This window comes from Mastomys coucha, unplaced genomic scaffold, assembly GCF_008632895.1.
Source record: "Mastomys coucha isolate ucsf_1 unplaced genomic scaffold, UCSF_Mcou_1 pScaffold18, whole genome shotgun sequence".
NCBI lineage: Eukaryota > Metazoa > Chordata > Mammalia > Rodentia > Muridae > Mastomys > Mastomys coucha.
In genome coordinates, this window is record NW_022196900.1 from 107,606,396 (window position 1) to 107,628,107 (window position 21,712).

The window sequence follows — 21,712 nt, forward strand, 5'->3', positions numbered from 1 at the left end:
CTAATGCCCTCTTCTGGTCTCTGTGGGCACCAGGCATACACCTGGTACACATGCAGGCATACTTGCAGGCAAAACACCCATACATACAAACTTTTTTGTTTAATTTAAAAAAAAAAAAAGGCACTGTCTTCATGTAATTAAGGCAGAGAGTGATAACACAGGACACCAGACATGCTGCACTGGCCTCCACACACACTCAGCACACCCCCACACGTGTGCATAGACAGCACACACTCAACCACATTTACACACTGTCATTCAGTCAGTAAGAGCAGCTAAGGAAGAAATCTGACATTGACCTCTGGCCTGTGCATGCACGCATGGATCCAAATAAATTATACACACAAAATGCGAATGGGTAGATGGGCACCTAAAAGTTACTGTTTTATGTATTTTCATACATGAACATTTTATATCTGTTCCTCAGTGAATGGAAGAAATGTATTCTATCAAGTCTACCTCATTAGTTTATACAACTAAGTGTGTTTCAAGTCCAACAGGTACCTAACACTTCATTGCCTGGTACAGTACTGGCTATTTTAAAATTGAGTAAGGTGTAAAGTCAGTTCCGCGGTTGTGCTGGCCCCGCATGAGTGCTCAGAGGCACACATGGCTAATGGCTCCTTCATCACACAGCGTTTCCAGAACTGTACACTTCCTTGGCACGCTCTGCTGGGCAGCGCTCATCTGATGAAGGAGGGAAGGGATGAGCCATGTTACTTACAAACAGGGTTTTGGTTTTTCTACTTTTTACTCTAATGTCCTATGACCATTTCTTAGAAGAAATATAAAACAGGTGTAAATATTCCTAAAATCTCGATCTGATCAGTTCTAAAATGCTTTACTGTCCCCGTGACCTTTGACTTGCCTGCCGTGGCTTTGCCCACTTCTTCGCCTGTTCCTCCGTGGCCTGTTCTGTGTCTGAGCTGCCCAGTCACTCTCGTCAGTGCTCCTTCTTATTCCTTCCTTCCCTTCCATCCACTCTGGAGGATGGATTCACTGCCATCCTCTTCTGCTCCTTCTCTCTATCTTTAAAACCCTGGGTTCTTTTCCTTGGGCTCTTTCATAGCCTTCCCTTTCTCTTGCACTCCCTTCAATTAGAGGTGATACTTTCCCTGGCTGTACCAAGAAGGGACAGCGTGGTGCCTTTGGGAAAGCAGAGATGTGGCTTTGTCCAGCCCCCTTAAATAACAGGCCCCCCAGCCTGAGGTCTCCCGGGAGCCAGTGCCACAGGCCTCTTCCCCTCACAGTTCCCACTCCCGTACACCTCCTGTCTCTTGGGTTCTTTCCAGTTTGATTACCTACAAAGTCTACAGGGCCTAGTAGTGCTGACAGAGCAAGAGAGGGCTTGAAGAATGTGGAAGTCTAAAAGAAACATTAAAAGAGATGAGAGAAGCAGAACTCCTTCCTGCTCTTTCCAGGTTTCTGAGAAGGCTTATTTAAGCCTTCTGTTCTGTTTAGAGTGCATTTTCTGAGTTTCTTTCTGTGTGAGCATATATTCTGAACCTACCTAAAGCAGGCATCCATTGAAGCCTCAGTCAGAAACAGCCACAGGGACTCAGCAGTGAGGGTAAAATTGCCCCTTTCCATGTTCACTTACCTTCTGGGTACTAATTAGAGATGGAGCCCAGCACCATAGCAGCTGACACACCCACCTCCTCACATTCCCCACACAGCTTCTGAGTCTCCAAGAACAGATTCAGTGCTATCAAAAGCACAGGCGGCCAGCTAGGGAAAGTACTCCAAGTGAAAGGGCTTGTTACACTCCTGCTGCAGCCACACTGGGTAGGAGGTCAGACTCCTAGAGCTGCTTCACTTTTCTCCTCAGTGTGCTCTGCACTCCAGTCAGGGCCAGTGTTTGTAAGGGAGGGATCCCTGCTTGCTGCTCTGTGGTGAAGTGTCGTGTGCACTGTGTTCACTTCTTCTTGCCTTCTGGGTAACTATATGAGAACCGCTGAGTAGCTCGCTTCCTTCTGGCCTCCTGTTGAAAGGAAAGAAGCAAAATCCCGTAGCCCTGGCAGAAAACAGTGATCCTTGCAGCAATGGAGGAGGCTGACTTGTCTGTGGAATCCTGAGCTGGGAAGATGGCTCAGTCGTTCCATTGACATGTAGGCATGAGAACTGGTTTGGGATCCCTAGCACCCATGTACTCAGCTGAGCCGGGAGCAGAAGAGCAGATCCCTGGAGTCCGCTCCAGCCAGGCTGGCTGCTAATTAAGTTCTGGGTTCAGAGAGACCCTGTCTCTAAACATCAGATGGAGAACGGCTATCTGATAGGGAGACAGCCAGTATCATCCTCACTGATGATCTCCCCCACAACACACACACCACAGACATGAATTGGAATTCTCACTGAGGTGAATAGAGTCAAAGCATGTGAATTCAAAGAAATTGTCTTTATGAAGCTCCACACTGTACAGTGATTATACAGCAATAAAAATTTAACAATTTTTAAAAAGTAAAACTTGTGGCCTGGTAGGATCATTTACAGACAGTGGTAATTATTTTCTTTGGGAGACCGTGGAGTTCTCCTAACAAAGCACCTCTGTGTGCTCTGACCCACACAAGTGAATAAATTAAATGTCAACACTTTTATTTATTTTAAAGGAAGAAGTTGTTCCTATGGTGTGGCCTATGTCCTATCAGGTCCCCAGCCTGGGGAGGCCCCTTGGGACTTGTGCTGTTTCCTTTGAATCTGCTTCCAAACTAAACACTTTGCTGTGTGCCTCTCCAAAAGGAAAGGTGGAAGAGACTCCTAGCTGTATCGTAAAGCTCCTGTGAGAGCAAGGCTTGCCCTCACACAGTTCTGTGCCCTCGCACAGTGCAGACATGGGATGTGGAGGCAGCAGTTCTGTGTTTTCTCTCTTGCTCACTCGTTCTCTTTTTGGCTGGGGTTTGAGCCTAGGACCTTACACTCTTGCCAGCAAGTTACTTCTGAGCCACACTGCAGGCCCTAAGGGCACATTCTTAACTGGCCAAAGGAAGTTTCTCTTCTTGTCAGGCATGGTGACTTACACCTGTGATCATTGAGAGGCTGGAGCAAGAGAATTGTCTCAAGTTTGAGGACATCCTGGGCTACATAGTGAGTTGTAGGTCTGCTTCAGCTACAAAGTGGGATCCTGTCTCAACAAAATGGAAATCACTATTCTTGATGCAGTTCTATTCTTTTTGTATTTTGGGACCTTTTAAATTTTTATTTTAATGTATTTTTGTGTATGAGTGTTCTCTCTGTGTATGTATGTACCACATTTTTGCCTTTTAGCCATAAAGGTCAGAAGAAGTCATTAGATCAGTTGTGAGCCACCATGTTCATGCTGAGAACTGAACCTGGGTCCTTTGGAAGAGCAGCCAGTTCTCTTACCCACTGAGCTGTCTCTCTAGCCCCCTGATGGGATTTCTTAGGCACTGTTCATATCTCAATAACTAGGTGGTCATAATGTGTGTGCCAGTAATCCCAGAACTTGAAAGGTAGAGACAAGAGGATCAGGATTTCAAGGACAACCTTGACTACATAGTAAATGTAAGGCCAGCATGAGCTACATAAAATTTTGTGTCAGCTGGAGAGATGGCTCAACAGTCTTCCAGCGAGCCCAAGCACAAATCACATGCTCGTGCTCACGGCCTCCTCCAGCTCAGAGGACACACAGGCCTCTGCTGGCCCCCACAAGCACTTGCACTTGCATGCACAAAGTCACACATACAAATACTCAGTTTGTTTCTTTAATTTAAAATAAAAAAATTTAAAACCCTCTCATTCCTTTCCTACACCCTTAATAACTGCAGCACTCTGAGAGTAAGTGGCATCCCGGTGTCTGGTTGATGGGACCTTATTTCTGCATAGATTGAGTTCATCTCAGACTGGAGTCAGTCATGAGTGGTACTTGTAAGAGCCTTCTCTGTAGCTTTGCCCTCAAAAGGAATGTCCAGATGTTTCTCTTAGATTGCTTTCTCTGTAGACCTGCCATATAAAAAAACCTGAGACTGTGCTGAGAGGACAGAAGTTAACTTAGTAGTTGTTAAGGCACCAGATGTTGAAGATATTTTATATCACAGAGTTAGACACTGCATTCTGCTTAATAAACTCACACTAGACGCTAGAAACCAGAAACAAGCCATTCACTTCTCTGCTTCCAGGCTCCCAAGTTCAAGGCATCCAGTTCCTATGGACCCTGGCTAGCCCAAAGGGCATTCATGGGTTGTAGAGCAAAGTTCTGCTAACCTGACTGTTTGTTTCTCATCCCCCAGGGGCCAGCTTCATCAGCAGTGCTGTGAAAAGTGGACTCTGGTCAATGACGAGACCCAGGCTAAGATGGCCAGGATGGCTGCTGCAGCAGCGTGGGGTTTAGGTAAGGCTTCCCCGTGGGCATCCGGCCAAGCTGGGGACTCTATCCAAGATGAGCTGCAGTGATACTCGGAGAACAGTCTGTAAGACTGTAAAGACCATCTGTGCCAGTGTACTTACGCCCTATGTCTGTCTGTTTTCACTGTCATTTTGACAGTCTCCTGAGGCATAGGTAAAAAGAGCTCAGTGAGCAAGCTTGGGATTGAGATGGGGTAAGATATCACCCCCTCCAGTTCAAGGACTCAGGCCCCTATGCCTACACTCATGTTAGACACCAGCAGCACGGTGCCAGGCTTGGCCTTATGCCTCTGCCTGACGTCCTATAGATCAGGGGTTCCACAGCTCCTCATAAGCGTAATGTGCTAGGACACGTCCTAGAACCCAGAACACTTAACTTCACTTGTGTCTGTTGTGAAGACCATAGATAGATGGCTACATAGAGATGTAGTGGGGTCCACAGCACAGAAGCGCCTCCCTCCGTGGTGCACTGTCCCCTGCCAGCTGTTGTGATACTGTTCCAGGGAGACATGAACAGACCAAAAGAAGGGTGCCTCCAAAGTCTAGTCCTGTGAACCACTGTGGCGTTGCTTAGAGCAATATGGGTCAGGGGTAACTTATAAAAGCCTACCCCAGCTGGGTAGCAGCTCAGGAAAGCTGGAACCTTGAAGTTCACTGCACAATTTGCAGATAGCTAAACAGGTTGGAATCTCTTGCAGGCAGCTCAGCTTGTCTTGAGTGTCAGAACATCTTACTGCTTGGGGAGGGAGGGGCTAGTGTAGATGATTAGTTTGAGGAACTTCCTGGAGCTTTGGGGTTTGTTTACTTGATGAGTTTTCAGAGGTTCGGGACAGCATGGATCGCCCCGCCCTCACCCCTCCTTCAGAACATCCTGAGTCCTAAGGAACTTCCTTCAGAGGTGGCCTCTTTATCTCAGGAAATTGCTGCAGCTCGGCAGTGTGTGGGTATGTGGCAGACCTAGTGTCTTGTCAAAAGACAGTCTCGCCCACAGGAAACCCCCCCCCCCAGGGTTTTAGAAGCCCTGTGACAGGAAACAGGGATAAGGGAGTAGATTTCTTCACATCATGGTGGAATTTGGCCGTTCCCCACTGCCTATATAGGGTATCTTTTCACCTCATGATCTGTACTTTGTTAGGGCACCGCTCATCCCCATGCCTCAGCTAGAAGGGAAGGCAGAAGGAAGTCTCACTTATTTCTTAATGTTTATAGATCTTTCACCACATTTGTATAACTGATACTCACATGCCCACCGTCTTCTCCTACAGTCACAAACGTTTCAATCACATTTTACCAGGTCTCACTGCCTGACACTCCATAACTCCCTGCTGCTCTAGCCTGTTATAAAGATTTTTTGTTTATGTTTTAGATAGAGGTTCATCTTGTGGCCCTTGCTGTCCTGGAACTCACCACTGCCTCTGCCTCCCCAGTGCTGGATTTAGAGTGCATTCCACCCTGACTGGCCCAGACATGTAGATTTTTGACACTATGCCCTAACTGAGGCTTGCAGCTCTTTTTCTTTTTGTTTGTTCATTTTTAATTGTCTATGTGTTTGTAGCTATAAGTGTGAGTGCAAGTGTCAGCAGAGGCCATAGGGTCAGATCCTCCTGGAGCTGGAGTTAGGGGTGGTTGTGAGACATCTAATGTAGGTTCTGGGAACCAAACTCTGTTCATAAGTTCTTAACCACTGAGCCATTCCTCTAGCTGCCAACTCTGCATTTCTTGATGGGACAGGAGAGAATAGACAGAATGTGGCGTGTGTAAAACCTTCCCCGGATAGCCAGGCAGTGGTGGTGCACGCCTTTAATCCCAGCACTTGGGAGGCCAGCCTGGTCTACAGAGTGAGTTCCAGGACAGCCAGGGCTACACAGAGAAACCCTGTCGGGGGGCCTGGGTGGGGGGAACCATCCCCAGAGCCTAGAGCAAAGTGGCAACTGCCCGCTCTGTGTCCTACCCCCAGTCACAGTGCTTCTGTGCTTTGCTGTCGTAAGCCCTGGGCTTCGTCCGAACATCTTTTAAAAACAAATTGCTTCCCAAGGAGTCATCTATTGCTGTCTGCTTTTGCCCAGAGGCGTTGGTAATAGATGAACCAATAGTTGGGAGTGGAATGCTGGAAAATGCCTTGTAAAAACAGCAGCCCTGCAGTTTGCACCTAATAAGGCTGGTATCTCTTCAGCAGATGGTGCTGGCAGGATTGACATTGGATGCCTGCTCAGCACCACGGGAAGTACATCCCTCTCCCTGGTGTAGCCATTTCTCCATTCTAACATGACACAAGAGATCACTGCCCAGTGACCCAGCCCATCTCTTTGCTGTAATGGATTGTTTTTAAATATTTGTGGTTATGATACTGCCACAGTGAAAAGGGCAAACAATTTGTCAAAGCCTGTCCTCTAATTGTATGATGGCCATTTTCAGTTGTTGAGAGGAAAATGTAATTTCCCAGTATTTCACTGAGCGGTGAGGTGCTCATTTATGGGGAAGAATGTGATTGTATCTTATTGGAGAAGCTGTGGGAGGAGTTCTCTGGGTTAATGAAGGGTAGCCTTAGGCCCTGCCTCTTGTCTTGTGATACCCCTGGGGCACCAGCAGAGTCCCTTGCTTAGAAGACAGATGTTGTTTTGTTAAGTGAACCCCCACTATAGAGTGCAGGGCTCAGCAGGTATTTCAGGCCCTAGTCCATTTGACCTGTGTGTATCTCAAGCTAAATGAAAGTATCAGTAGCCGTGCAGTGGTGGCGCACGCCTTTAGTCCTAGCACTTAGGAAGCAGAGGCAGGCGGATTTCTGAGTTCCAGGACAGCCGGGGCTATACAGAGAAACCTTGTGTTGGAAAAAAAAAAGAAAATATCAATGACAAGATTCAGAGGTGCCTCCCTGATTCTGTGTTCCTAGGTCAGTGGGACAGCATGGAGGAGTACACCTGCATGATTCCTCGGGACACCCACGATGGCGCATTTTACAGAGCGGTGCTGGCCTTGCATCAGGATCTCTTCTCCTTGGCCCAACAGGTAAGAAAGCGTGAGTCCAGACCATACAACAGGTAAGAAAGCTTGAGTCCAGACCATCCAGCAAAAAAAAAAAAAAAAAATGGGAAAAAAACAGTTACCGTGGGCGGCTTTTTGGTTACTGAGCACGTGTCTGTTAGTTAGTTATTGAACTTCAGCCGTGTTCGTGTCTCAGAACTCTGTGAATGATCTTGGTATATCCACTACAGAGAAGAACACTAGCATGTAGGCTAGGCTTCTGCAGTGTTCCTGGAGGCAGCGGCAGGTGTGGATTGTGACTGCTTTGGCAGTAGCTTCTTGGGTCATTGTCGACCCTTTTAAACACCTTGCCTAAGTTCTCCATCTAGTGAGAGGAGCTCCTAAGTTTCACCAAGGGAGAGCCAGTGATCCCCACGGTGGGGATCTGCACATACCGGGAGCACACACTGTTCTGACTTGCAGAATGCATAATGAAATGGTTGTATCCACCTTGTCAGACACCAGACTATCAGTAAATGATCTGAGTACCTCAGAGATGCCAACATAGTAATTAGCCTGAAACATTCAGAGAAAGAAAAACTCCACAAGAGAGGTTTTAAGTGATAGCACAGAGAAGGTGCAGAGTGCAATCCTGTGGTATCCCTGTGCTTGGCAGGACTCAGGACCTGGCTCTTCTAGGTCAGAGACAAAGGTGCCCATTTCCATAGAGAGCATTGCAGAAGCACTCTTTGATACCCACCTTGGAGCCACTGCCATGTCCAATCTGTTCTCCCATCAAGGGAAATGAGAAGAAGGCAGGGCCCAAGGACATCCCATTAGTGTGCAAGAGTGCAGCGATTCTGTTCCCTCCTCACCACCCACTCTTGTAAGTGTTGCTGAGCTTCTGCTTGCCGATGCCATGGGCCGCTCACAGACTTCGAGAAGACGCTGGGGAGTGAGGTGCTTCTCTGGCCATCCAGATTAAGTGGGTTTTCCGCCCTCCTGTGGTGAATGTTTTGCTTCATCACTAGAGTGATGCAGAGCCCAGGACTAGAGCTTGCTGGTTTCTCTCCTAGTGCATTGACAAGGCCAGGGACCTGCTGGATGCCGAGCTGACCGCCATGGCAGGAGAGAGCTACAGCCGCGCCTATGGGGTGAGTGCTATGGCGACTGCATGGTGTCAGCAGTGCAGCCCTAATGAGTGGGCTGCAAGGGACAACAGGTTGCTGAGAATGAGCTGTTTCTGGGGTCAGCAGAAGGGTGGCTCAGATTCACTCTGCTGGGGTTGTTTGTGTGAAAATTTGGCTGGAATGTGATCTGCTTCCATCAGGCCATGGTTTCTTGCCACATGCTGTCTGAGCTGGAGGAGGTTATCCAGTACAAACTTGTCCCTGAACGACGGGAGATCATCCGCCAGATCTGGTGGGAGAGACTGCAGGTAAGCTGGCAACAGCCCCAGGGCCTGCAGGGGCACTTGCACCCACACCCCGCTTCCACTCTGCTCTGCCATCTCTGCCCAGCAGAGCCTTCAAAGGCTTACCACCTCAGCTGTGGCTCTGAGAGAGGGACGGGTTAGCAGCTCCTGTCAGGCTTTTCCACACACGGAAGAAAGTGTGTTTAGCAAGTGACACTTAGGATCATCCATTTAGAAATTGTAACCTCAGAATCACTGGTTTTCAATACTCCAGCTGAGACCTCCACACCGTGTAGTCAGTCACTTGGAGAGCGACTCTCTTTGCCACTTAACTTACCACATTGGCTACCATATACACCCAGGATCTAAATCTCTCCTGGCTCTCCAATGACTTTACAGTGTGATCAAGTTGAGAACCATCCCTCTAAGTGTAGTTTCTAGCTCCAGGCATCCAGTGTTTTCAGCAGAGTTGCTGAATGCTTTGAGTCAGAACTCCTGCTTATATGACAGCTCTTTAGGTTAGTCTCATCCTAGAACATCTGTTCAGACCTCAAAGAGGCTTTCCCAAGGCTTCTGCCAGCATTTCAGTGTGGCATTCTGATCATGGAGGAGCTATTTTCTCTAGACCTGGGAGGGTCTCAAGCGCCCGGGAAAGAACAGCCTGTCTCCCAGGCCTTGAAAAATTGGAGGGAAAGGAAAGATCATCAGCAAAGAAAAAGCAAAGAAAAAGGGATGTGGTTCAGTGACCCAGCACTTGCCTGGCATTCCTGGGGCCCTGACTTCCATCTCCTGTACCACATACTCAAGCACACACTGCTCTGGAAACAGTACATGGGTGCACACACACTGCTCTGGAAACTACACGTGTGCTCATGCTCTGCTCTGGAAAGCACTGGTCTTTCTGTTGTCACAATCACTGCCTTTAGTTTTAAACTATTTCTGTTTGGCTGCATCCACACCTAATTCCCACTTTCTCTCTAGACCAATCAAGGCTTATGCATCCAAGCTTTTTAGTAGGCTGTGACAAATGCTTTGACTCCAGGATGCATTCCTGTCTAGGAGGCGCAGAGCACATTCCACTGGACAAGAAAGAGCACTGGGCACAGTCACTCATGGCTCTGAAGTGAGCACATACAGTTCTTCTACATGTTTTATTAGTAATTATAAAATGCCCAGTGAATGTTTTGATGGAAAATTGTCTCAGAAAGAATTCTACACAGGAAGCACTTCCCACTCACGTACACACCCTGGGGTTTTAAGTGCCTGCATTTGGGTGTGGAGCTTCCGTATTAGGGAGCTGATGATCTCGACATTCCAGCATGAAGAATTTAGAAATACAGAGCTGGAAGAAGCATGATGAAGTTAGATGGAAGGGGAGGCTCGTGCTAGCTTCCCTGGGTTCAGAGTGTCGCCATCACCTTCCTGAGCCCTGTCTCCACACAGTAAGGTGCTCTTCAGCCTCCAGGGAGGCAGCTGACTGCAGCTTGCAGGCAGAGCAATCACTCTGCGCTTTTTTTGTTGTTGTTGTTGTTGTTTTGGGTTTTTTTTTGTTTTTTGGGGTTTTTTTGTTTGTTTTTTTGAGACAGGGTTTCTCTGTATAGACCTGGCTGTCCTGGAACTCACTCTGTAGACCAGGTGGCCTCCAACTCAGAAATTCACCAGCCTTTGCCTCCCAAGTGCTGGGATTAAAGGCGTGCGCCACCACCACCCAGTACTTGGTGTGCTTTGTCCTCACTTTCCAAATCATTGTCAACCTTGTAAGCTGGGAAGTGGTTAGCCAAGGCTGGAAGTAGAGTTATCCTGCTGGAAACTTGGCTCTGGAAGGCGGCGTGCAGTCAGAACACTCAGTGAACTGCGGAGCTGGAAAGCTGCCACATGTGTGCTCGAGTCATCTCAGATCCTCAGAACCACTGTTGGCCACTGGACAGGTGAAGAGGTCGGCCATAGCTCATGGCTTTATCCTCAGGTTCCCAGATCAGGCCCAATGTGCCCCCGTCACATACAGGGGCCAGAGGGCGCTGTCACTAGGTTTTAGATTTGTGAAATTCACACAGGACGTGGCAGATCCCAGGAGCACACTTCCTTCCTGAGTGTGACTTTTTATCAGCAAGGATGGAAAGGTTCACCTACCAGTCATTTGATACAAAAATTAGTGTAGGCTAGCATGATGGCTCAGTGTAAAGGTGCTTGCCACCAACCTGGTGTCCTGAGTTTGATTCCCTGGGAAGTACATGGTAGAAGGGAGAAATAGCTGGCTCCCACAAGCTGTCCTCTAACTTCCACACATATCGAACACATGCACTAAGGTCAAAGAAAATCATCTTTGGGATAACAATTAAGTTGTCGGGTTTTCTAATTACAAAGAATTCACATGTAAGTAAATTAATTATCTCCTTCCTTATGTCATGTTTCTTTCAGTTTGGGGGGGAATGGAGATTTACTTGTTTATTCCGTGTGCATGGGTGTTTTGTCTGCATGTGTGTCTGCACCATGTATGTGTCTGGTTCCTGTGGAAGCCAGGAAGGTGTCAGATCTCCTGGAACTGGAATTATAGACAGTTGTGAGCTGTTGTGTGGGTGCTTGGGATTAAACTTAGGTCCCCTGAAGAGCAGCCATCTGTCCAGCCCGTATGCTTGATTTTTGAGACAGGCTCTTATGTAGCTCTGGCTATCCTGAAACTGGCCATGAGGACCAGTCTGAAACTCACAAAGATCCTCCTGCCTCTGCCTCCCTAGCGGTGGGGTTAGAGGCATGTGCTATCACGGCTGTAGCCACTTCCTTCTCTAGATGCAGTTTTTGATCAGACATAATAAAATGAGCAGAGAATATAAGATGGCCAGTGACACTACACCAAGAGACTCTACCTACAAAGGTGCAAGCCTCAGCCTTGCTATCTTTAGGAATGTAAATATTGTCAGCTTATCAACAACACCATTTAAAAGTTTAATTATTTAAATGTATTGTACACTTAGTCTTTGGAATTTTGAAAGATACATTTTAAGTTTAATTTGTGGTCAGTGATAATCATCTTCACCAGAGACTAAAACTTAATATTAAAGCATTGTTGGCTGGAGAGACAGCTCAACAGCTAAGAGCTGTTGGCTCTGGCTACTCTTTTAAAGGAAACAGGTTCTATTCTAAGTACCCATGTAGCAGCTTGAAGCTGTCTGTAACTCAGTTTCAGGGGATCCAGTGTCCCCTTCTGGCTTCTGTGGGTGTTGGACACACATGTAGTACACAGACATATATACACAGCAAACACCCATACACATAAAATAAAAATTGAAAAAGGAATGAGTGAGCCCAGAATGATGGCACATTCTTTTAATCCCAGCATCCAGAAGGTAGAGCCCTTTAGATTCTCTGTAAATTCAAGGCCAGCCTCATGTGATCTATCTACATAGTGAGTTCCAGGACAGCCAGGGAGTGAGACCCTGTCTCAAACACAAAAGGATAAGTGAAACAAAACACTGACCTTGAATTCAGTACTTGGGAGCTGGAGAGATGATTCACGTGGTAAGTAATCATGAAGACTGGCGTTTCATGATCTCCAGCACCTCTGTAAAAGGCTGCACGTAATAATGTGAATGCTTACACTAGCTATCTCAGCACTGGGGAGACAAAGACAGAAGCATCCAAAGTTTTGTGGCCAGCCAGTCCAGCTCAAGGTTTGAGATAGACCCTGCCTTAGAGAACAAAGTATGAGAAGCAGCCGAGAGACAGTGCCTGGGTTTGAACATGCACACATGCACGCACGGACACTACATTGGAGACAACAAGATGGCTTAAGGAATAAAAGTACTTTCTGCCATGTTTGTATGCCTGAGTTCAGTCCTCAAAATCCACATGGTCTCCCACAAACTGTCCTCTGACCTCCACAAGTTTGTTGTGGCTTATACATGCCCGTGTACTTGCAAACATATAAAAAAACAAAAAACCATTGTTTTTAAAGAATACATCTACAACCCACAAAGAATCTAAATAACTTAATTTACCTATTACCACAGTCCAGGGAAGTTAATGACATTTTCATTCTAATCCACAGATCAGTCAGAAAAGTTAAGTAACTTTCTCAAAGCCACAGAGTACTGGACACACCAGGACTCAGCTCCAGGCACCACACCCTCTGCTTCTCTGATTGTTGACAAGTCCCTGGAAGACAGTTACTTCACAGTGATTCCCTTTTTCAGAGAAAATGTGGCTATGGGTGTGAGGTTTCAGGTGGAGCAGAGGACAGGTCTAACCCTCATTTCTGAACCTTCCAGGGTTGCCAGCGTATTGTAGAGGACTGGCAGAAAATCCTCATGGTCCGGTCCCTTGTGGTCAGCCCTCACGAAGACATGAGAACCTGGCTCAAGTATGCAAGCCTGTGTGGCAAGAGTGGAAGACTGGTGAGTAACCCCAGCACCGGGGTGGTACCCTGCCCCTGTTCTGTTTGTAACTTGCCCTCTTGTTTTTTAGGCTCTTGCTCATAAAACCTTAGTGTTGCTCTTGGGAGTTGATCCATCTCGGCAACTTGACCATCCCCTGCCAACAGTTCACCCTCAAGTGACCTATGCCTACATGAAAAACATGTGGAAAAGTGCTCGGAAGGTATGTTCCTACCCACCCAGCAGAGGCCACCCGATGTGTTCCCTGCCAGAAGGATCCAGTGTCCTTAGCACCTACCTACAGTGTTGGGCTGCTTCTGAGTCACAGCCAGGTAGAGACACCAGTGCATGAAGTCACACTTGTAGTCTTTAGCATCTGAAAGTCCCGGGCCTTGAGAAAAGGCTGACCACTTGGCACATAGTCACAGATTCATGAAATCCAGACTAGAGCTTTTATAAGACCAGCTGGATTTGCTTCTCAGACTTCTGGTCTCCTTTCCTGTCATCGATTTGGACTCAAATCCAGCAGCATGCAGGGAGAAATGCTAAAACAAGGAGGGAGTTTTCCTGAAGCCAGTGGAGAATTCCTTCTTGTTTACAGACAAGTCCTTGGGACACAGATGTGCTCTTGGTTTTTGTTTTTGAAACAGTCTCTGGATGATGGTGGCAGTTTCCAAACCCACAGGCCTTGAAGGTAACATCATACCTGTTTGGGTTCCCCATTATCCTTCTCAAAAGAACAGAGAACTCAGCCTTCTGTCTCCACTATAGTTTTGAAATGGTTCTCCTAAGATAGTTGACTAGTGTGACTTTGAGTGACTCTCAGAGTGAAGTGAGCAGCCAAGCGACTGCTCTGGCTTTGCCTCCTCGCCAATGGCCCTGTCCTCCCAGGGTGCACTGTTTGAGGATTCCTTTTGTTTCCAGTCCCTGAACCCCCACCTAATACTTGCAGGCAACTGAGAAGAACAGAAGGCACTGGATGTGTGTGTACCCTTTAAGCACTTGCCTTCCTGCAGAGAACAGAGACCTTTGAGATGCCTTAACCAAGGACTGACTTATTTCAGTGTAATAAACACAGCCCAGACTGTCAGTAGCATGGGGAGTTTTCTAAGTCACACACTCTGGTGAGGTTCAGGATCTAGAAACCTACCTGAAGGATGTGTTTGGACTTCAAGCCAAGAGTGAGTGCTGAGTCCACCCAAGGAGAGCCCAAGCTGTCGCTGCTGAGCCAGCCTTCCCTGTGCTATCGCCAGGGTCCTTCTCTCTGCCTTTCCAAACACAGAGCAGGGACTAGCAGGCCTTGCCCTCAGGAAGGCACCAGCCGGGTGTGTGTTCCTTGCTAAGACACAAGACAACGTTCATAACTGCTAGTTCACTTACTGAAGGGGAGAAGTTACTTTTCCCCCTCTTTATTTCTAAAGAAGTATAGAAATTTGTAACTAGAATGTTTTCAGTTCTCACACTGAAGAGTAGAAAGATGGTGAGTTCAGCCATGCTTCCCAGCTGTTCATAGGGCAGCCCCATAGCAGTACAGCAGTCCTGTTCAGGCTTTGTTAAGGCCACCACGAGCATGCAGACTGCCACCAGCAGTGGTGGTGTATGCCTTTAATCCCAGCACTCAGGCACACAGATCTCTGTGAGTTTGAAGCCAACCTGATCTACAGAGTAATTGACAGGACACCAAGGCTACTGAGAAACCCTGTCTCAACAAAAAGGAAGAAGAAAAAACTGTCTGGATTGTCTGTGACATATAGCATGTAGGCCCTGGGCCCTGGCCTCGAAGCTTCTGCTGTGGCTGCTGGGCCCTGGGCCCTGGCCTCGAAGCTTCTGCTGTGGCTGCCGCCTGCTTGAGGACACTGGACAGCTGAGGTCGTTGTCCCCGTCAGGCGGGCTCTTCAGTACTCCCTCCTCCCACCTTGTTCTTAGTCACATTTAAGTCCACAGTGTAGCCCTCTTAGAAACAAACCAAAGAGACATGGAAGATGCTGATCCATTGTCAAGGCCAGTCCTGGACAGTGGAGCTGGGAAAGCAATGTCTGTAGAAAGCAAGAGTCTTACTCATTTTAGGCATGTCTGTGTGTCTGTCCTCATTCATGGCTCACCAGTCTGTCATTGTCACTCAGACCCTGGCTTAAACCTCCCCCACAAGCCCCCCCCCCCGCATTTATTTTTGTTTTTTGTTCTTACTTTTGAATTTGTTTATAAATAATTTCACACATGTATACAATGTATGATGACCCAGCTCACCCCTACCTTCTCCCATTCTCCCTACTACCCCAGTTCACTCTCTTTCCCCCACAGATCTCTCTCACATTCATATCTGTCTTATGACCTACCAAGTTTAACCAAGGCAGTGTGCAGCTGTGTGCTTGGAGCTGTCTAGGATGTGTGTATGTATCCACCTGCTGCCTACAGGCTCGGCAGGGGTACCAGCTCTGGATAAACCAACAGTTGAAAAAGAGAGTAGGGCCGAGTGACCCCCCCTCCCCTTTCCACAACTAATCGTTGATAGGGCAGTCCCGTGGACCCAGAGCAGGTAGCCACAGTTACTCTGAGCTGATTATCATATCATGTCAAATCTACAGGATGGTATCCATAGCCCTCACCCAATGTTCCTATCTTACCTACATCCTACTCTTCTTGCACAATGTGCACTGAGCCTTGGGGGCAGTGGTGGAAATAGCTCACTGAAGGCAGAACCCATAACTGTCACTTACTGTCAGTGTCTTTGGAAGCCATGAGACTGCATCCACTGCTGTCATCCTACAGAGGAGGTTCTCTGTCCGAGGCCCAGAGCAGCTTTTGGGTCTGTGGCTGTCAGCGTGCATACGTGGGGAGTGTTTGGTTTCTGTGTCAGTGTTGTCCAGAAGGACAATGACAAATGCTATATGTCTTTGTATTTATGTGATAGTCTCACTGTGTACTCTAGACCGACCTTGAATTCTTTCCTTTTTTATTTTATTTCTCATGTTTATGTAGTGTGTGTTTGTGCCTATGTGTGTGGGAGTCACAGGGCAGCTTCCAAGAATTAGTCCTTTCATTCGACCCTGTGAGTTCTAGGAGTAGACTCAGGTCACCCGGCTCTGCGTAACCATCTTTATCCTTCGATCCATGTCTAGCGCTGGCCTAAAATTCCTGATCCCTCTGCCTCCAGGTGCACCATGCCCCGTCTGAGTGTCTTATGCACACTTGGTTGAATCCACAGATACAGGCTGCCAACTGCTCATGGTCTGGCCCTTTACAGAGTTAAAAAAAAAGATGTCTCCTACATTAGAAGGGTAGACTTGAAAACATAGGTTTGTGTACATTTGTATGTATGCACATGCTGTGGTGCACATGTGGAGGATAGCGTTCAGGGGGTTTCTCCTACCAAATGGATCCTGGGGTGAGACTTGATGGCATGTACTTGTCTTTACCCACGGAACTATCTTGCTGGCCCAGAACCTGAGTTTTCAGTTTATATACACAGTATGATGCTTTAACTGGGACAGGGAGTGGAGGAATATAACCCATCGTCCAACCAGGAGTCTTGACAGTGAAAGAGGTGCTACTAATAGCTGGGCTGATTGAAACTTTTTGGAGCACTGTAGCATGAGGAAGCATAGAAAACTCTCATGTTAAAACAGAACAAAATAGGGGCTGGTGAGATGGCTTAGTGGGGAAGAGCACTGACTGTTCTTCGGAAGGTAATGAGTTCAAATCCCAGCAACCACATGGTGGCTCACAACCACCCGTAATGAGATCTGACGCCCTCTTCTGGTGCGTCTGAAGACAGCTACAGTGTACCTACATATAATAAATAAATCTTGGGCCGGGCGGTGGTGGCGCACGCCTTTAATCCCAGCACTTGGGAGGCAGAGGCAGGCGGATTTCTGAGTTCGAGGCCAGCCTGGTCTACAGAGTGAGTTCCAGGACAGACAGGACTACACAGAGAAACCCTGCCTCAAAAAAAAAAAAAAAAAAAAAAAAAAAAAAAAAAAAAAAAAAAAAAAAAAAAAAAAAACAACAGAACAAAATAAAGAAACCCTGCCATTTGTAGCACCGTGTTGTTAAGTACAGAAGGCCAGAGCCAGTGCAGAGAGGACAGCGCCGACACTGATTTAATCAGTACATGTTGTGTGCATGTGTCAGACCACACTGGAGAGACCCCATACACATACAGTTATTTGATGAGTTAAGAGAACTTGCTCTTCTTCCAGAGAACCTAAGTTCAGTACCCAGCAGCTCGGGTGCCTAAAACTCCAGCTCTAGAGGAGCTGATGCCCTCCACAAACACTATACTTAGATGCACAGACCTAGAACAAAGAAACACATATACACATAGTTAAAACTGAAATAAAACAATTGAAGTCGCTGGCTAGTTGTGGTACATTCCCTTAAATCCCAGCCCTTGGGAGGCAGAGGCAGAAAGATCTTTATGAGGTCAAAGCCAGCCTGTTCTACATAGTGGGTTTCAAGACAGCCAGAGCTACAAAGAGATAACCTTGTCTCAAAATAAATAAATAATAAATGAATTTAAAATGGACTAAGACATTCAAGGACAGAGCATATGTTTAGCATGTGTCTAATCATCACAATCAGACTTTTATTTTCAGACTTTTAGTTATTTTATGTCTCTTGTTGCATGTTTGTATCTGCACTACAAGTATGCCTATTGCTCACAGAGGTGAGCAGAGGGTTGGGATCCTCTGGACCTGGAATTACACATCATTGTGAGCTCCCCTGAGGGAACTGGACCCAAGAGCTTTCTGCAAGAGCAACAACTTCTTTTAGCCACTGAGCCATCTCTCCAGTCTGCAACCTTGCTGTGGTCTTCCTTCTTACTGTGCAGTGTCTTCCCTGGGCAAAGGAGCGACATCGTCAGTGTGGAGCCCATGGCCACCGGACGGTGCTCATAGGGCATTATTGCTCAGGGCCAGAAGTTTTTGTTTTGTTGTTGGTAGTTTGAAGACCAGACTGATTTCAGACTTTCAATCTTCCAGAGATCAGAGGCATATGCTACCATGTATGACTTTAAAACCCTATTTCAGGCAGGGCATGGTGCTGCTTGCCTTTCATCCCAGCATTTGGAACAGAGAGGCAGGTGAATCTTGTGAGTTTGAGGTCAGCAAACTATTTTTTTAGTTTCTTACATTTCTTACATTTAAAAGTATCTAGGTAGGGCTGGAGTGATGGCTCAGTGGTTAAGAGCACTGATTGCTCTTCCTGAGGTCCAGACTTCAGTTCCCAGCAACCACATGGTGGCTCACAGCCATCTGTAAATGGGATCTGATGCTTTCTTTTGGTGTATCTGAAGAGAATGACAGCGTACTCGTATACATTAAATAAATAAATAAATCTTTAAATAAAAAAAATAAATAAATAAGGAATCTAGCCTTAGTCCTCCCCACTAAGCCATAGAGTTTTGCTCTCCATCCAGGTCATTCTCACATCAAGGCATGCTTCTGTTATGGGAAACATGAGACTTTTTATAAGGTTTACCATAAGAATAGCTAATGCTTCTTGGTGTGTTGATTTTTCCCTCCTTTTATAGACCCGCCCTTGTTAGTGCATTTAGACTGTCTTTTTTTTTTTTTTTTTTTTTTTTTTTTTTTTTTTTTTTTTTTTGAGATAGGGTTTCTCTGTGTAGTCCTGGCTGTCCTGGAACTTACTCTGTAGACCAGGCTGGCCTCAAACTCAGAAATTTGCCTGCCTCTGCCTCCCAAGTGCTGGGATTAAAGGCATGCGCCAGCACCGCCCGGCTAGACTGTGTCATTTTTAAAAAAGATTTATTTATTTTATATATATGAGTACATTGTTGCAGTCAGATCCCATTACAATTGGTTGTGAGCCACCATGTGGTTGCTGGGAATTGAACTCAGGACCTCTGGAAGAGCAGTCAGTGCTCTTAACCACTGAGCCATCTCTCCAGCCCTGACTGTATCATTTTTTTAACTTTTTATGTTTGTACACTCCATTTATCCTAGAAGCCCTTTAACAGCTCTGGGGCTGGGACTATAGCTCCATAGCAACAGCTCTTGCCTGGCATGCACAGAGTCTCAGATTTAGTCATTAGCACCTCCAAACAAAACCCAAAACTGTGGTCCATGTGCATCAAGATACTAGCATGTCTGGATGCAGCAAGCTTGGACAGCATCTAGATCTGGCCTCTGGACTGCTCCTGCTCAGTGCAGCTGTCTGCTCCTAACTCAGATGCTCACTGCTTGCCTCCTGTCAGATCCAAGATCTAATGGCTGGAGGATGCTGTAAATTCTGTTCCCAAGCCACCCTGCTCAGACAGCAGCCTACCTAGCTTGTGTCTCTTCCCTCCACCACTTGGGTGCATGAAGGTCTTCTCTGTTCTTACTTTACCTGAGTTTTGGGGTTCTACCTGATCTCTGAACCTATAGTTTTGCCATGGTGAAGCATCTAAGTGTCTTAGTGTTTTAAATACATACTAAAGCTTTACTAGCTGGAAACAGTTCCTATCAAGCTGATTCCCCTAAGGGAATACACTGTTGGTGAAGTAAGCACTTGCTCTCTGTGGCTTCATGTGAATTGTTACTTGGGTTGGTCAGACATGTAGCTTTCCCAGAACTTCCTAAAGTGGTAATCGGAGTTGGCAGGGGAAAGCTAAAACAAGTATCATGACTTTGCTGTGATAGCCTGGCTCTCTACCAGCAGCATGCCCTGTGCTCTGTGCAGTGGGCCTCACCCTGCAGTCCAGGGTGCTCCTTTTGGAAAGTGCTGGCTTGGGTGCCCTGACAGGTTGGGCAGTGTACCAAGTGGCTCTGTGTGCCTTTGTCCTGCTACAGATTGATGCCTTCCAGCACATGCAGCACTTTGTGCAGACCATGCAGCAGCAGGCCCAGCACGCCATTGCCACAGAGGACCAGCAGCACAAGCAGGAGCTGCATAAGCTCATGGCCAGGTGAGCCCTGCCCACCATCCAGCCCTTCTGCAAGGCACTCATGGCTCCTAGAGTAGCTTGCTGCTGGCATTGCTCACTTTACCACAGAAGGATTCCAGGCAGCCATTAGCTCATCTGCTGCCCAGTCTCTGCCCCTTACTTCCCAAGGCTTTGGCAGCAGGAGCACTCCTGTGCTAGCCTCCAGTTGGTGTCTGGCCATATTTCCAAACTCATTTTTAATTTTACATTTGTGTGTGTGTGTGTGTGTGTGTGCGTGCACACATGCGTGTGTGCGCGCGCGCACTCACTCACTCACTCACTCAGACTCAAGTCTCAGCATGCATGTGGAGACCAGAGGACATCTTGCAGAGGTCAGTTCTCTCCTCCTGTCTTAAGAGTTCCAAGCATCGAACTCAGGTCATCTGAGTTGGTGGCAAGTGCCTTTACCTGCTGGGCCATCTCACTGACTCGGGGTGCCTTGTTATAGGAGTTCAAAATGTACACAGCTCTGACTCTAGGTAGATTAGTCTCTCTGTTCTCTGGTTTCCTGACCATGTAAAGGAATAAGAGCACCTATTCCCTAGGGTGATGTAAAGTGTTATAGGAGCCCAGAATACAGAGAGCAGTGCCTGGAGTAGCAATCAACAGATGGTAGAATTAGCATTGCTGCTGTCTGGAGTGGAGGAATACAGGAGGAAGAAAATCAGTGAGAAAAAAAGTAGTCATACTGTCCTCCACAAAGCGTAGTTGGGTCCATTCAGGTACAACCTGTACCAGGTACCTGGTTTATGCTGTCATCGGAGACATAAATCCTGAAGAAAAGACACCTCCAAGGTTTTCTCAGGGCCCTCTCCCTTCCTTTCACAGGGTTGAGTACCCATCAGTCACCCCTGAAAGCATAGCAGCTGTCAGAGACTTTAGGGTACTCCAACGATATGCTGCTCTACTTCGGGGTCTTTGATAGGAGAGAGCAACATGGCGTCTTGCCCTTCTGTTTTCAGGTGTTTTCTGAAACTTGGAGAGTGGCAGCTGAACCTGCAGGGCATCAATGAGAGCACCATCCCCAAGGTGCTGCAGTACTACAGTGCCGCCACAGAGCATGACCGCAGCTGGTACAAGGTGAGGGAGGACCAGCGCTGGCCCCAGACCAGAGAATACAGAGAAACCTGCACCCTGTTTGAGTTCTCCCGGGTTCCTGTGGTCACAGCCAGGTCCCTGGAATGCTTGGAGTCTGTCAGGAGCCCAAGAAACGTGAACCTTTCTTAGGAATTTCAGAGGAGCAGAAAAGCAAATGGAGGCTTTGGCTTGAGGGACACTTCCCGTGACACCCTTGTTCTGGTAGCTCTAGGGCCACCATGTCTGACAACCTTGCAGATGCCTGTCATCCTAGGCACATGTAGGGTATTATGTTACTGGAAACCTTTCTAAAAGACAAACAATTAGAAATTGTATGAAAGTGGCTAGCTGATGGACCAGCTGCTCAAGGGGCTATCCCTGGAAGTGTGTTTTTAGGGGAGCATATATACTTTTTCTTTTTTTAACTCCTTTTCTAAAGGCTTCCAGGTAATAGCTGTTTGGTATAACAATGCCATCAATTTCTTTCCAAAAGCCGGGCAGTGGTGGTGCACACCTTTAATCCCAGCACTTGGGGGGCAGAGGCAGGTGAATTTCCGAGTTCAAGGCCAGCCAGGGCTACACTGAGAAACCCTGTCTCAAAAA

The 21,712-nt window shown here is 47.1% G+C and overlaps 1 protein-coding gene across 3 annotated transcripts in view; it reads left to right on the plus strand.

Annotated features, from left to right (window-relative positions):
- Positions 1 to 21,712, plus strand: part of Mtor (mechanistic target of rapamycin kinase) — a 118,927-nt gene that overhangs the window by 75,337 nt on the left and 21,878 nt on the right. For all 3 annotated transcript variants that reach the window (XM_031379457.1, XM_031379459.1, XM_031379458.1), the window contains exons 31-38: positions 4,245 to 4,345; positions 7,250 to 7,365; positions 8,397 to 8,474; positions 8,651 to 8,758; positions 13,000 to 13,125; positions 13,196 to 13,327; positions 19,899 to 20,014; positions 20,995 to 21,112. In XM_031379457.1, the coding sequence (XP_031235317.1) occupies positions 4,245 to 4,345; positions 7,250 to 7,365; positions 8,397 to 8,474; positions 8,651 to 8,758; positions 13,000 to 13,125; positions 13,196 to 13,327; positions 19,899 to 20,014; positions 20,995 to 21,112 (895 nt within the window). The remainder of the gene's footprint in view (positions 1 to 4,244; positions 4,346 to 7,249; positions 7,366 to 8,396; positions 8,475 to 8,650; positions 8,759 to 12,999; positions 13,126 to 13,195; positions 13,328 to 19,898; positions 20,015 to 20,994; positions 21,113 to 21,712) is intronic.